The sequence below is a fragment of the Danio rerio genome, chromosome 11, assembly GCF_052040795.2.
Source record: "Danio rerio strain M-AB ecotype USA chromosome 11, GRCz13ab, whole genome shotgun sequence".
Taxonomy (NCBI): Eukaryota; Metazoa; Chordata; class Actinopteri; order Cypriniformes; family Danionidae; genus Danio; species Danio rerio.
Genome location: NC_141031.1, coordinates 45,330,001 through 45,347,038, shown reverse-complemented (window position 1 = coordinate 45,347,038; position 17,038 = coordinate 45,330,001). Strand labels below are relative to the sequence as shown.

Sequence of the window (17,038 nt, the reverse complement as noted above, 5' to 3'; positions counted from 1 at the left end):
GCCTTACTCATGCATTAATGCAGCACACTGTAAGACGTAATAAGACACACTCTGGCACAGACGTCCAGTCTGCACGCTGGAATACACGCTATTATCTCATGACCGTGACGCAGCTTCAAAAATTAGTTTCAAACAGGAAGTACGAATTTGCTTGAAATAACGCAAAAACAACTAATTTACACTTTTTAGTGAAATATAGGTGTCCTAATAGTGTTTTTAGCAGACATACGACTGTCAACAGCTCAAAAAATGTGTTTTGGTATTTCGTGACCCTTTACGTCTTTGCGTAGGGATTTAACCATGGTAAAAGAGGTTTTAGACTTGCTCGGTGATATGCATCATCATTGGTCTGTTTTTGTCTTGCAGAGGAGTTTGAGTAACACAGAAGACGAGTGCACACACCTGAGAGAGATGAATGAACGCACACAGGAGGAGCTCAGAGAACTCGCCAACAAATACAACGGAGCCGTCAATGAAATCAAGGATCTGACAGAAAAGATCAAGGCATGTCTGTTGGTGAACATTAAACCTGACTTAATTAATTTTGATTCAGTTCAAGTTGACTTGTGCGTCGCTTTTCACAACTATTATTGTTCCATGTTATTACATTTAAGAACAAACACAGAAAAGGTGTTGTGTTTAGGGTGAACTCTACAGTTATCTACAGTGGCCGAGAAGTGCAAAACAGCATTAAAAAAAGTTTGAAACACTTTTACAAAGCTGGAGACAAATTTACATTTTGAAAAACATTTTTACCTGTCATCAGACACAATTACAGAGGAAAAACAATTTTACCAAGGACGAAACAAATTTACAATTTAGAAAACAAACGAACAAGACGCAAAACACTTTTACAAGTCCCGAAACAAATTTACAATTACAGATTTCTTACGGAAAGGGAATGTACCACATACCGGAAGTGACGTAGAATGTACCACACACCGATAGTGACGCGGGGGAAAGTTGTTGTTGGTGAGCGCGGTAAATTCGAGCTGTGGTGTACATGGCGTAAACAAAGTTTATGGTGACCGAACATGGACAGCGGTGTTTTGTCCGTTTTGTGGCAAACACATGAGCAGCTTAACGCAGTTTTGCTTTACGTGTGGTCGGTGTTTGGAGTTTATAAAGGACGCGGACCAGACGGAAACACCAGACATAATCCATCAATGTGTTCAATATTTTAACGAGATCCACTCGTACACTGTAATCGTGAACATGATGTCAAGTCTACACGGTGTAAACATCTGCTTGAGGACTCTTAACAGTAAACTAAATGAAGCCTGTGTTTTGGTTTATCTTGTGTCCGTGTTAACTGAGGCCCCTTTTCAGATGTGCAAACTAATGTTATCTACTATTTCAGATAGGCAGATTCGTCACTTTTTCACAGCAACAAAACATGCCCATTCCGAATAAAGAGTCTTATTACTTGTCAGTGTAAACATTATTGATTTTAATGTTTGTGTAGCAGAACAGTATATAACCAAAATGAATGTAATCATTATAGTTGACATGTCATCAACGGGATTCGAACCCAAGTCAAAAGGTTCTGCACGAGCATCAACCGACTTCTCTATCTAAGCTACTCGCGTCTACAGGTTGAGATCGGTTTTCCGTGTTTACATTTTTTCCATGTACCTGCATTTACATGTTTCTACACACTCTCATGCTGATATTTTCTCAGAATAGCTCTAATATGTTTTATCGCAGTTAGTCAAGCCATGATTTTTATAGTTGAAGACTTGTGGAAACCTGTCTACAAAGTCACACACGAGCTGGATATTATAGGGTATATGCCGAGCTAGTGCTGTTCCCATGCTGATACACTTCCGGTGACCTGTTATTGTGAACTTTTTTTCCATTTTATACGGTTCCTTATACAGCATCGATGTTGTAATGTCATTAAAATACATTCAGTTAAATAAACTTTAGCATTTATGTGGTTGCTCAAGCGTAAAACGAGACAAAAAGCTGTTTACTCGCACGCGCCCGTCAGAATCGGCAGGCTAACGCAGAAGCTCTGAATATACTGGGGTAAAATAAATGCTCATATTATAAAGATATGGCGGGGGAGATGTAATTTAATGCAGTGCTTCTTGTACAATCTGAGACCCACTTTAAATCGGATACCACTCAGCTAGTGGAGATCGTTCATTTTTAAAGAAAACAGACCTTAAACGCACCGGATTTTGCATTTGCATTCAATTCGCCGGAAACGCTTAACCCAGGTTACTAGCAAATTAAAAATCCTATTAGCATGCTTCGGCATATACCCCATTGATATTTTCTAGTGTGTGTGTTACATTCCGGGTCACTTCCGGTGTGTGGTACATTCCCTTTCCGTAAGAAATCTGTAATTGTAAATTTGTTTCGGGACTTGTAAAAGTGTTTTGCGTCTTGTTAGTTTGTTTTCTAAATTGTAAATTTGTTTCGTCCTTGGTAAAATTGTTTTTCCTCTGTAATTGTGTCTGATGACAGGTAAAAATGTTTTTCAAAATGTAAATTTGTCTCGAGCTTTGTAAAAGTGTTTCAAACTTTGTAATGTTGTTGTGCACTTCTCGGCCACCGTAGTTATCAAGCATAGTTACACATTACAATTTACTTCGTTCAGTTGGCGGAGGATAAACATGAGGAGCTCACACAGAAAGGCCTGAACGAGAAGAAGGAGCTGCAGATGCGGATCGAGGAGATGGAGGAGAAGGAGCAGGCGCTTCAGGCCCGAATCGAAGCTCTGCAGGCTGACAACGACTTCACCAATGAGAGACTGACAGCTTTGCAAGGTAAAACACGATGTCTGTTGTTGCTCGCGCTGGCTTGAAAACGCACACTTTCGTTTCTTGGTAACTACAAGGATGAGTGAGGTTGAGGAGGAGCATCTTTCAGCTTTTAATTTCTGGTCATCCCGAATGTTCTCGTTGTCACTTTGCAGTTCGGTTAGAGCAGCTGCAGGAGAAAAGCATAAAGGAAAACAACAGTTTAGGTGAGTTGGCGACGCATGTGTCTGCTAGTGTGCTGCTAACCTCGCATCTCCTCTGACTAATTCAGCATGGGAGCTCGCCTTCGGTTGCCTTGTTTTTCACCTTTATTTCTGTCCCTTCTTCTTTCTTTCTGTCTGGCTTTGCTTCTGTTTTGACCTGTTCTGTCTCGAAGGCCTTGATCTTCTGCATTGAGCATGTGTGTTTAAGTTTACACCACTGCATACAGTCTAGGAATGATATTTAAAGGGAACCCAGGGTATTAAAGGAGTGATGGTTCAGCTAAAAATGTGATTTTCTCACTATTTACTCATCCTTATGTGGTTTAAGAGTTTATGTTGTTCTGTTAAGCACAATAGAACGTATTTGGAAGAAACTGACAACCTGTAACCATTGACTTTCATACAACCCAAAATCAGAAAAGTTAGGACAGTACGTAAACCGAACATAAAGGAAGTGATTTCTAGATTTACTTTGACTTGTGTTGCAGACGATTTAACAAACATTATTTATTGTGTTCCTTATGATTTTCTTAGTTTTTTTTTCTTCTTTTAAAATAAACATTCCAATTCTGGTTCTTGCAACACATTTTACCTTTACCTAATTGTTACTCGTGTGAATAAGCACTGATTTGCCTGGGATTTCAGGCATTTGTCAGTGATTTCTCAACCTGCTGGCGATTCAAAATCAATGCAGTCTGAACTCAGCATTAAGCTTGCACTCTTGTCCTTTATCCACTGAAATTCCTTCAGACCCCTTGAATCTTTTAATTATGTTAGGCACTGTTGAAGGTGAAATATCTTAATGTCTTCCTATGTTTCTTTGAGGAACATTGTTTTTCATTCATTCATTCATTTTCTTGTCGGCTTAGTCGCTTTATTAATCCGGGGTCGCCACAGCAGAATGAACCGCCAACTTATCCAGCAAGTTTTTAAATCAGCGCATGCCCTTCCAGCCGCAACCCATCTCTGGGAAACATCCACACACACATTCACACACACACTCATACACTACGGGGAATTTAGCCAACCCAATTCACCTGTACCGCATGTCTTTGGACTGTGGGGGAAAACGGAGCACCCGGAGGGAACCCACGCGAAGGCAGGAAAAACATGCAAACTCCACACAGAAACCCCAACTGAGCCGAGGTTTGAGCCAGCGACCTTCTTGCTGTGAGGCGACAGCACTACCTACTGCGCCACTGCCTCGCCTACATTGTTTTTCAATGTTTCAGTTTTATCAAGTGTTTGTTGGCAAACTGGCGATCCTCGGCCCATCTTTGCTCCTAAAGCACTGGACCTTTATTGGATGCTACTTTTGTACCAAACAATAATTACAATCACCTGTTTCAGATCACATCATTAATCCAATTTACCTGATTACTAGACCTAAATTGCTCCTGTCGTAATTTTTTTGAAATGTGTTGCAAGAGTTAAGATTGAAATGCATGTTTATTTTAGAAAAAAAAACAATAAAAATCACACATTAAATAATGTTTATCATGTTGTCAGCATTGAAATACAAGCCAAAGTAAATTTAGAAATCATTAGCATATTCCATACTCTGCCAACCTTTTTTGATTTGGGGTTGTAAAACATACTATGGGAGTCAAATGTTTGCAGGTTTCCAGCTTTCTTCAGAACATCTTCTCTTATGTTTAACAGAATAATGTCAAATAGGTTTTACAGAGGCAGAGAATGAGTAAACAATGGCAGAATTTTAATTTTTGTGTGAACTGTTCTTTTAAGGAATACAAGCCTTAATACCCAGGACTCTCTACAAATTTGTCTCTCCCCATTTGGTCGTTTGTCACCAAGTTTTCCCTGTGAGCTTTTTTCACTTAGTATATATGAAGAAAGGTGTCTCTAAATCAGTTTTGCTGTCAACTGGTTGGCCTTTTTAGTTAGTTATTCTAGATGCTTTCAGGACTTTGACTCATTTTAATCTGCTACGTTGCTAATAATTGATTTAATGTCATTAGTCAGTGTTTAATTAGGCTTGGCACTAAACTCTGCCGGATTATCCATTGTGTCTTTTGTGGTTAGCACACAGCAGGGCATTACGCTTTGAAATGGAGCTCAAGAATTGCTTGGTGATTTATATTTCTCATGCAATAATATAAGAAGCAGCATCTCAGAAATGAAACTACTGATGTGGTGTGCCACACACCACAAACCTCCTGGCAGAAACACACCTCTCTCTGAGCATTTCTTTTTATAGTTGATTTTTATAAAATCTGCTGATATCAAGAATTATTAGGATAGAGTAAATGTGTTTTTTCCCAGTAAGAACTTTGTAGAGAAAATCAGCCTGTGCAAATCTGACACTGACTGAAAATTAAGACTTTTCTTTTATTTGGTGCCAGTATTTGTGCTTTTTAACCACCAGGGATGTGCATGTCAGTAAGATTTTTTACTGTAAGGCATAGTTGTACGCTACCTGACAAAAGTCTTGTTGTAGAAGCAACAATAATAACTTGACTTCTAGTTGATCATTTGGAAAAGTGGCAGAAAGTGGATTTTTTCAGATGAATCATCTGTTGATCTGCATCCCAATCATCACAAATACTGCAGAAGACCTACTGGAACCCACATGTACCCAAGATTCTCATAGAAATCAGTCAAGTTTGGTGAAGGAAAAATCATGGTTTGGGGTTATATTCAGTATGGGTGTGTGCGAGAGATCTGCAACATCAACAGCGTGAGGTATCAAGACATCTGTGCTGCCCATTACATTACAAACCACAGGAGAGGGACAATTCTCCAGCAGGATAGCGCTCCTTCTCATACTTCAGCCTCCACATCAAAGCTCCTGAAAGCAAAGGTCAAGGTGCTCCAGGATTGGCCAGACCAGTCACCAGACATGAACATTATTAAGCATGTCTGGGGTAAGATGGAGATTAAAAATGAACCCAACGACTCTTGATGAACTCTGGGAGTCCTGCAGGAATGCTTTCTTCACCATTCCAGATGACTTTATTAATCAGTGATTTGAGTCAGTGCAGAGTATGGATGCAGTCCTCCAAGCTCATGATGGAGTCAGACACAATATTCATTCTGTCTCCACTGCAGCAGGACTTTATATTCTATACTGGACATTATTTCTGTTCAGACACAAGACTTTTGTCTAAGCAAAGTCGGACCTTACTGTCCTGATGAAATATTTAAAAATCAAGGCATGATCATATTTTATTGTGGTCAAATAAGCGTCATCTAGAGGCCTTTGCCTTTCATATAAGCCACTTCTGACCCCAAATGATCAACTAGATGTCAAGTTATTATTTGTTGCTCCTAAAACTTGGATAGCCGACCAGATTTTTGTCAGGTAGTTGTATTGAGAGGTAACTGTTATAGTATTCAGCCTGATGGGAAAAACTTTCTCGGATGAATATTAGTTTTGTAAAAAACAAAAATAAAGTTATTTTTACTTCATTGCATTTGATAATTTTATGATTTTTTTTAATAAAAGGTTTTCTATGCGTGTACAGTAATGCACAATTTTGGAAAAAATTTATATTCAAATAAATTACAGGGTTTGGAGAAAACTGGAATTGCACCTTTTCTGATTAATAATAGTATTGTGGAATAAAAGTAATTTACATTTCTTTACATTGAAGTTTTTATCAAAAATGTTCACATTAGTGAATTCATTGTGAGTTCACATTATTGTATTATTAGATTAAGTAAACAGTGTTAACATTGTGGGTATGATCCTTTACTGTAAAATAAACAAAAAAATACAAAATATTAAAGATAATAACATAATTTTAGTTTAAAAATACTGATAATTGTCTTCTATTTTTTAGTTTTTAAATTATTGCTAAACGATAATTCACTCTTTAAAGGATATTTAAAATATTTTCAAAATATATTTAAAATATTTTCATACAAATTCATTATTTCAAAAACAAAATCATTTATTTTAAGAAAATAATGTCATTTTTATTTTTTACAAATTTGAAAATTACAATAGAAATATTTATGGCTTCCTTTGTTTTAAAAAGATTTTATTTAAAAGAATCCAAGCTTAATATAATTAATAACAAAAAATAAAATAAAACAATATATATTATTTTTAACTAATATTAATTTGCAGGGATCTGCTTAATGAGTTTAAAAAAAAGTATAAACTTAAGTGGAATACTATACAGAAACATAAATCTTGATTAGCATCAGACCTCAGTGTCCCAGTGGTGACCTGTAATTGACAGCTGTCAGTCATTGATGAGCAGCTCCGTGATTGGCTGCAGTCTACCATCTGTGTCCTTCTCCCGCCTTTTGCATCTCTGTTTGGTTTCGTCTCATAATGTGTCCTGTAGATCTGGCTTATGTTTTTAATTTCACCCGATGCCCCTCGACGTGGCATTTCTTCCATCTGCTGTTCATTTAATGGAGGGTTTTTCTTTCTTTGGTAGACCACTTTCTTTTAAAGAGTGGAGGAGACTGCACTTTAATCCAACAGTACATTGAGTGTCAATGTGAGTACACAGCATTCTTTCAAACGCCTTCCACAGCTGTACTAATGAACTATATTATTATTATTATTATTATTATTATTAATCGGCATTATTAACGCAGGGAGCAGTTATTTCTGTTTTACTTTTGTAGGTTTTTTTTACACTGAGTTGCAGAGCGCAGCTAATTTTATTTCTGGTGTTGTGGCAAAAATAATGAAATTAGTTTGATCAGTAGAAATTTGTGCTGTCAAAATATAAATGGTGATTAGTCCCATCCAAAAATGCTTGTATTGACATAATATATATATATATTTGTACTGTGCATATTTGTTTTCTGTGTATAAATGAGCAATATCACACGAATAGCAGTGAGATATGGCTGTATATTGGCCCTGGTGGGAGGCATGCGTTGATGCCTTAGTGTCTCACCAGTGATGATATACAGCCATATCGCACTGCTACTCATGTAATACTGCGTTATATATATTTTATATATCATGTGTATAAAAAAAAAAATCAAACACAGAGAGTCTAAAGGCTCTTTTGAATAAGGAACTACTTTCTTCCACCCTTCTTTCACATCTGCAGCTGACATCAGAAAGGCAGAATCCTTTACCAATCCATAAACGTCATTTCAGAACTAGTGTTTGAACGATTCTCTAGCGTAATGTCTAAATTGATGACAAAACAGGCGATTTTGCTCACATTTTAAGAATATAAGGACGAACGTGACATGATATGCTATCAGAGATTTCATAGTATTTCTCTCTTAACCCCAAAAAATCCAAAGCAATGCAAACACTAGCAGATTACTATGGTATAAATACAGCACTACAACATAAAAAGAGAGAGATCGACTTAGAATGTCACTTACTTGTTTTATAATGATTTAATCAGCTGAAGTTTGAAATGCGAAAAGAAAACGCAGTTTTTCTCTCTTAAGTACTTATGCGCTCTCTGACGCCATCTTGTGGCGCAGACATCATTACTCTGCTTAGTTTGACAGGCTGACGGCCGCCAGTCTCCGAAATTAAACCTATTTAAAATAGGCACTGTCCTTATAAATAAACTGCATAGTTGCAGTCTAAACCACTACATTCCCGCCTAAAAAGACTCAAAAGTATATTGTTGTCCAACAGCTGCAATATTTGTCCAAACTGTAGTGAGTTTATTGATCTGCTGTCGCTCCTTGTGGGTGTGTAATACACAAAGGTCAGCCAATCATATTCGAGAACCAGACAGAACTGTTTAATAAATGTAAATACACACACACGTGTGTGTGTGTGTGTACATGTGTATGTACATGTGTATATGTGTATATTTAAATTTTTTTTTTTAAATGATGTCTTATTAATTATATATAAATATGCAAATATTTTGGTTTTGTATTTTATGTTTTATTTCTGTATACACAATATTTATACCCAGCACACAAGCATTATGTAAATATAAATGTTTATTTTAGATACAATTAATCACGATTAATCATTTGACAGCACTAATTTATATCCATATTTGGTTAATCAGTATTATATTGCGAAGTGTTGTTGTAAATGTTGTTTTTAGAGTATTTTGCACCGTTAAATCTTTGTAAATAGCAATTCAAAATGGAATAAATTCCCTGTATTAATCAAATTCATAGATGACTTCCTCACGGTCTCACGATCATGAGTCATCATTTCTAGCTTTCTTTCAAAATGAATTTTCTCATTCAAAATGAATTAGGACCTTCAGTTATTTGTACATCAGACTAACTAGACTGATTAAAAATCATGAAATATGCCGAACTTGTATTGTAATAAAGTAATAAATAATATAATATTTATTGAGCAGTGTACCTAGGCTTGCTTGTGAGATTTGAAAGTGGTTAACATTTTTTAAAGCTCAAATAAATGCAACTTTTGCACATTGTTGTCAGGATGTTATATGCATATTTGAGTTATTTAGTGATTTGTAAACTTACTAATAGATGAAAATCTGGTAAAATGTTTTTCTGACTTTTTACAGCGGATTGTAATAGTATTGTTATTTGTGTGTGATTTGATTTATTCTTCATCATATGTTAGTTGTGGTTTGATCTTTCTGGAGTAAATTCAATTCAAGAGGGTGTTGTGTAGGAAAATACAGTATATACTGTGTAACAAAGTGGCCGTGAGTGCACTCAGGATTCAGTATCACAATTATTTGCTGTGTAATCAAGAATCTGTACGACTAGATTGGTTCATAAGCGCTCCCTGATATTCATATGATCTCTCAGTAGCGAAGTAAATATTCTTCCCCAAATGCGACATGGATTATTAATGAAAACACTCTGCATGCCGTCTGTTCTGACTTCACCTCCAGCTGACTTGGATTTTCTCTATTTTCTGGGATTTTCACTCTCACCAGCATGTGATTTGAGCTCTTGAGTTTCCACTGATGCTTTTCATGCCGTTTTTGCTTGGTTCTGTATGTATGGGAAATACTGCAAATGCAGTTTTGTTGCTGCTAATACTGAATTCAGTTCGGCTGCATCAGTGTCCTGTAATAACTGAGTAATAATGTTTTAATGACTGCGTTAGGGATTGTATACTGACATGGCACTTCTCTTTTTTTTAAACCAGCGGTGCGCCAGCTGAAGGAAGCTGTGGATTCTTCCATTAACAAGCTGTCCAACTTTGATGGTAAGAGAACAAATTTTGTTTTTATTATTAAAGAGCCCCTATTTTGCATTATCAAAGGTCATATTTTGATTTTGGGGGTCTCCAACAACAGGCTGATGTGCATACAAGGTCAAAAAACACTTTCATTATCTTATAATATGCATTTATTTCTAATTATCCCAGCGACTTCCATATGATTCGTTCAGTGATTCATTTGTTCCCAAACCCCTCTTTAGCGCGATGCAAATCTGTGCTGATTGGTCTGATGACCCAGTATATTGCGATAGGTCGACTGCATTTAGCGTGAGACAGAGAGAAAACCCCACCATGGCTTTTTAACAATTTTAAGTAGTCAAAGTGCAGAGTGTATGTGTGAACCTAATGCAGTAGTGCATTAAAGCAGTGCAGTTTAACCACTTCATTCTTAACCACGACACACATTCAGTGGCAAAAGCTGAACTATTCTTAAACTTGACCGCTGCATGTCTGTAGAAACAGCAGACTGTGGCCATAACAACTGAGGAAACAAGCCAGGTTCCAATCTAAAGTCTTGGTGTGAAAGCACGCTAACAATTATATATTCTTGCATCAAAAACAATATATATGGCAAACACAAATAAAAATATATATTAATAATAAAATTAATAAAATCATACATAAAATTACATTATAGATAAATGTAACACATATTAGGCTGTACAGCAATACAGAAAATATACTCCTTAGTTGTGCTTTCTTACAATCAGTGTTTAGTTAATATACTTTAAGTTAAAATGACGCCAGTGTTACCGGTTGAAACCTAAAGTGGGTAAAGGTATTGAATGTCATTCTCTGATTCCTGTATTTATATATTAATTAGGCATAAAAGTCCATAATAAGCTCTTAAGTTTGTTTTTATGTGGATGGGGATTTAAAACAAAAACAAAAAAAACTCCGGTCATAAAAGTACCGGTTTAGTGTGGACATTGCTTCAGTCAAACAATACTGCTCAAGTCATTTTTTTGGGATTTTATTCTGCAGAAGTCATCGATGCGCATCTTCAGAATAACCAGACGACAGTGGACAACAGCTTACCCAGTCCAGACAGACTTAAAGGTATTGTCACATTTCAGGCATTTTCATTTCAATTTGAATTTCTTTCTTGACCAAACCTTTACGTCACATTATGCTATGATGAAATCTGATGGCAATGAGGAGACAGTTTACACCAGCGGCCTCCATTTAAAATTGAATTAAACAACTCCACTCTCTGGGAGGCAGGAATGAACTTTAGTTATTTTTATCATCCTCAAAGATCATGACCTGGTCAGGGTCATTACTGTAATGAGCACTAATGAGATCAGCATTATTAGCTGTCTATTATTGCTCATGATAATACTCTAGTTCTATTGTGCCCAATAATACAAATGTAATGCATTTTTAGTGTTACCACTAATATGATAAGCAAAAAACATTTTAAATCAGTTCCACCTTAAAATAATAATGATAATAATAAAAATAATAAACCATTTGTTAACTTTCTTTTACAAAACTATTTCACCCAATAATACATTTATATATATATATATATATATATATATATATATATATATATATATATATATATATATATATATATATATATATATATATATATAATACATTTATATTTATTCATATAATAATAATAATAATATATATATATATATCACACATAAATAAATATATATATATATATATATATATATATATATATATATATATGTCATACATTTGAATTCTTGCACACTTTCATTTTATTTTTAAATTTACATCTTAACTTTTATTGAAAAAAAATGTGATAACAATTCAGATGATGCATTAATACTGGTGTAAAAAATATATTTCATTTTTTTAAACCTCAATTTACTCCTCATGGAAGCCACAGCAGCATTATTCTACTACTTTAGCACATGACTGCATGTCCCTTCTAAAGCCTGGGTCACTGAAATGACCATGTGTGGGCAATAACTTCCACCAGTCAGAACTACAGGGGGCTCATTCACTGCCAGCTATTGTAGATCATGAGTAATTGAGTCTGATATGTAAACACGCTCCTGATTAGACTGAAATATTGATGCAGACCGTCTGGTAAAAATTGTGATTGGTGTATAGTTGTTAATGTGGTTTGGAGTTACGGATGTGTCCCCCCCTGTTCTCTTCTAAGTGGTGTGTTCCGCTCTGCCTTTACAGAAAACCAAATAGACGCTAAAGAGTGTGATATGTCAGATACTCTGAGCCCCAGCAAGGAGAAAAGCAGTGACGACACTTCAGGTATGGAAGTGATTCTCAATGTATGAGTGGCTGTGTTTTGATTTCTGCTGTTCTTTATTTATTCCTCACACTTTCTACTTTTTTTTTTTAAAGCTTGTTTGGACATTCTTCTGAGCTTCTTTCATTTTTGTTTCTTTTGCTCTTTTTTGTTTTCCTTATATATTTTTTCTTATGTTTTTTCCTTTACTTTTTTTTCTTTCTCTCTTCTTTGATTTTTCTACTGTTTCTTTTCATTTGCTCCCATTCATCAGTTCTTTTTCTTTGTTTTTATTGTACTTTTTATCATTTCTTTCTTTCTTTCTTTCTTTTGTTTTTATTCTTGTACTTTTATCGTTGTCTTTCTATCTTTTCTTTCTTTTTTCTTTTCTCTTTCTCTTTTGTTTGTTTTTCTATTTTTTCTTTTTATTTGCTCTTTCTTGCATCGATGTTTTTCTTTATTTTTATTCTTGTTCTTTTTATCATTTTCTTTCTTTTTTTCTTTCTTTCTTTTTTTCTTTTTCTCTTTCTTTAGTTTTGTTTTTCTACGGTTTCGCTCTCTTTCATCTGTTTTTTATCTTTTGTTTTTATTCTTGTACTTTTCTTTCTTTCTCTCCTATTATTTAATTTTTCTTTCATAGTTTTTTTTTCATTTTTATTTTTTTTTCAGTCTAAGTCTTTCTTTTGCTCTTTTATTCTTTTTTCTTTCGCTTTTTTTACCTTTCACTCTCTTAACATTCCCTTTTCATAATCAGTTGAATGGACGTAATATTAAATGGAGGGATTGTTTACAAGTGTCAGAAATAACTCCATCTTCTTTTGTGTCAAATTAATGAAATGGTATCATCTGTGTGTTCATTTTCTACTGTTTTTCAACTCTTTTGATTGTTTTGTTTAGCTCTTTTATTTGAGTTATTAGAAAAACTATTTACCAAATTTGGTTTTATTTATAACATTTATAATGGGAGTAAAGTACAAGAACAAAAATGGAAAGCAAAATATACACTTACCAATTTTCTCGTAGGACAAGCAAGATTGGCCATTTTAAATCTCATACATGTCAAAATGATGGAGAAAACAACATTTTGCTCAGGAAATTTATACTAAAACTCTTTCTTTTGCTCTTTTATTCTCTTTTTTGTTTTGATCTTTTTTCTTTAACTCTTTCTTTCCTTTGTCCTTTTCTTTCTTTAATTTTTTTCATGATGTTATTGCTGTTTATTAACTTCCTCTTTTCCTTTTCTCCCTCTTTCCAGACGGACAGATGGACGAACAAGAGCTGAACGAGCCCCAGAACCGCGTTTCTCTTCTGAAAGGTAAAGCCTTCCTCCATTCTCCTGTGTCTAAGTTTTCATTCAGCTCTCCTGCTATTAGAAAGGCCAGTGCTGATGTGTGTGTGTGTTTTGGCTAAAGCGCAGTGTTAGTCAGTCTCTTTATCTGCACTCATTAGAGCTCAGTGGACTGGTATGCTGCACAACTGTGCAGCTTAACATGGGTCTGTTATTTCCCAGTGTGCCTATATAAGGTGTACATCAGCGGTAAGGTGTGAGCGGTGGGTTGGAGAACAGGTGTGTGTGCGCGTCATGCTGGTTTTTCTCCCTCCCTCAGATCTTTCCCCTCGTCCCATTTTATATTTCCCTCCGGAGGGCAGCGAGGGCTTTAAACCAATTACAGCCCAATTAGACACTGAGTGTTTCCCTGCGTCACGTACAGCTGCTGTTCAAAATCTGTCAGTCACATGGAACCGAATGCTGATTGGATCACGACGGGCTTTGAAGTGATGGAATGTATCAATTTTTAGAATTTCCGGAATTCTAAATATATTTAGTGTTCCATCGTCATGGTAACACTAATAGAATAGGTTTGAAATAGGCGTTCTATTATCATTTGCTGAACTTTATTTTTTTTCAAAAGTTGTTTGTTTGTTTCTGTTTGTCTGTCACAATCTTTAAGATGGTCAGGGAGAAGGAGAGTAACAATAATTTTGGGTGAAACACATAAGCAAACACACAATATCAACAAGTGAGGGACAAAATATCACGATTAACTAAATGCAATAAAGTGAGTTTTATTTACAAAAGATAGTGATAATAAGTGCAAAAAATGTATATATAAACAAAAACAAATATTTTCAAGAATATTTTGAAAATCACAGGCAACAAACAGGACACAATGTTCAAACGGGTTGATGGGAGAGTTGGAGAAATGAGACTCGGGCGGCGTCTAAAGCATGGTTTATACTTCTGCGTCAAGTGACCGGCGTAACCAACGCCGCATGGATCACGCGTATCTGCATTTATAATTCTGCGCGCTGTCTCTGTTGGTCTGCATTAACACTTCCAAAACGCTAGTTGGCAGTGAGGTGTTAATATGTCTCTGTGTCGAGTTTCTTCGCTGGTGTTTTGTTCTTTCTGATTGCTTGCGGGATGTACAAGTGGCGCAAACTCGCTCTTTATGAGGCAGGAACCGGCGAACTTGCAACAACTTTAACTATGAGGTAAACACAAAACAAAACTTTCCATCCGGAGCTCCTTCACGGGCTCCACAGTTGTAAACAGTCGCTCCATCGGGCTCGTGCCAATCGCGTGGCTCTGGGTCCCGCCCAGACTCGTCAGCGCTACCAAGCCGACCAATCACAGAGCTTGCGCTACGCGGCGTTGCGACTTGAAGTTACATTTTTTGAGAGGTGCACGTCAGTGACGGCCACAGCATAGGGCTATGCGTCGATGCGTAGGCTGAGCCGTAGCGTGCGTTTTGATGGAGAAGTATACATCAGCCTTAAACAATAGAAATAAATGAAACAAAACAACCTATTCTGTTGGCCCAACCTCTACCCTAACAATCCAAAAAGAAAAATGTGCCTTTCTTTCTTTCTCACTGTTTATTTCTGTCTGTCTTTTTCTTTTCTTTTTTTCTCTTTTTTCTAAGCATCACATTTTAATTAATCTAATTGCACTCAATCTGGTTTAGTTTTTTTTTTATAGCTTCCAACCTATTTTTCAACCAGTTTCTTCAGATCTAATGGCATATGGCTTTAGTTTTAGTTTGCTAACCACAGCTTTAGTTTAGCCATGTGTGACTCTAGTAGAGGGCTGAACAATATGCCAAAAAATGCAGTCTCGATAATTATTTTCCATATTAAACAATAACAAAATATATTTCAATAAGTTGTTAATGCTTCCAGGTTTAAATGAGTACCAGTGCCACAAAAATTGAGGGTGTGCTCTGTTGATGGCGCTGAGCTCATGTCCTTTAACGGGACGTCAGATAAGAGACTCTGGCTCTTGTTCAGCGGATCAGGGAGGAAGTGCCAGTTTCAGCACCTCATTGTTTTTGTGCGCTCCTGATGAAGTGTAGAGATGCCAGGCAGACTCAGAGGCGGCCAGCTTTAGAGCCGTGTGTGTGCTGCCACCTTTGTGGACCATTAGAGCTGTTGTTTTTCTGCTTCTATTTCTTTTTCTGAATTACATTTTCATTTATCTTTTCATATGACGATAATGAGTCTGGATAGAAACTAATTTTAAAACGTTATCGCAATATTAGTATATGCAATATATGTATTGCAAACATGTGTGATATATTATTATTATTTTTTAATACACTTGAATTTTTTTTTTTAATATAAATTTAAACAATGATTTGAGGCCTTAGGAACTTTAGCCCCGCCTTCCCAGTTGTTTCTGTTCTGCTATTGGCAGAAACTGCAAAAGGTGGACCCAGAGCTGAAAATAAACTCATATGGGTGGAGTTGAGATGAGAGAGGAAAATCAGAGTTAGACTATCTGCTGAGGTTTTCACTCATTCATAATGTTTTAAAGAGTAAATATTTGTAAAAAAAAACACTGTTTATTTTAATGTCATTACATAAATATCTAATTAAAACAGAACTAGTATAAACAGCCTTTTCCCAAGGAAAATGTTAAATTGTAAGTAATATTGTTATCACAATCATCAACAATACCACATTTTTCCAGCACCATGCCTAGTGTAATTAGCCACACTAAAACGCTTGTATGGTAAGGTGGACCTGTAGCCCTTCTGATTTTATATATTTATTTTTTCAAAAGTTTTATTGAAGATAAAGATCACAAAAATTTAATTTTCCAAATTTTGTCCAAGCTCGTTGGTTGTCAAATGTTAATGTGGTTTTTCTTGTACTTTAGTGAAAAGGCTGTTTTTTTTTTAGCCTTTTTTTTTTTACTTTAACCTATATTAAACTTACATTATATTATATTTATTTATACATAATATCACTGAAATTATTTAATGCCAACATTTCAGTAGATTTAAATTTATTTTTGTTTAGTGTTTGGAACGGAGTTTGACATAAGTAGTAAAACGTGTTTTCATTAGAGAAATTCACTACATTTTTGAATGTAAATTTTCCATGTCTGTAAATTTCACTCTTTTATAAAAACCCTGATTGTTGAAAAGTACAGTTGTTAAAGTAAAAAATCAATGAATTCATTCATTCATTCATGCATTTTCTTTTCAGCTTAGTCCCTTTATTAATCCGAGGTCGCCACAGTGGAATGAACCACCACCTTATACAGCACATGTTTTTTTTTTATGCAGCGGATGCCCTTCCAGCTGCAACCCTTTACTGGGAAACATCCACACACACACACACACACCTTGGACAACTTTAGTGTACCCATTTCACCAATACCACATTTTTCTGTAAGTCCTGATGACGCCAT

At 35.7% G+C, this 17,038-nt stretch overlaps 1 protein-coding gene across 14 annotated transcripts in view; it reads left to right on the top strand.

Moving 5' to 3' along the window:
* The window catches only part of slmapa (sarcolemma associated protein a), a 119,880-nt gene that overhangs the window by 60,661 nt on the left and 42,181 nt on the right, over positions 1-17,038 (top strand). For 5 of the 14 annotated variants that reach the window (XR_015502059.1, XM_087272764.1, XM_087272769.1 and 2 more), the window contains 7 exon segments: positions 367-504; positions 2,609-2,777; positions 2,927-2,977; positions 10,032-10,091; positions 11,091-11,165; positions 12,282-12,362; positions 13,595-13,654. Coding sequence is in view for 12 of the 14 variants with exons in the window: in XM_087272764.1 (XP_087128890.1) it covers positions 367-504; positions 2,609-2,777; positions 2,927-2,977; positions 10,032-10,091; positions 11,091-11,165; positions 12,282-12,362; positions 13,595-13,654 (634 nt within the window). In the remaining 2 variants the exon portion in view is untranslated. 14 annotated transcript variants of the gene reach the window in all.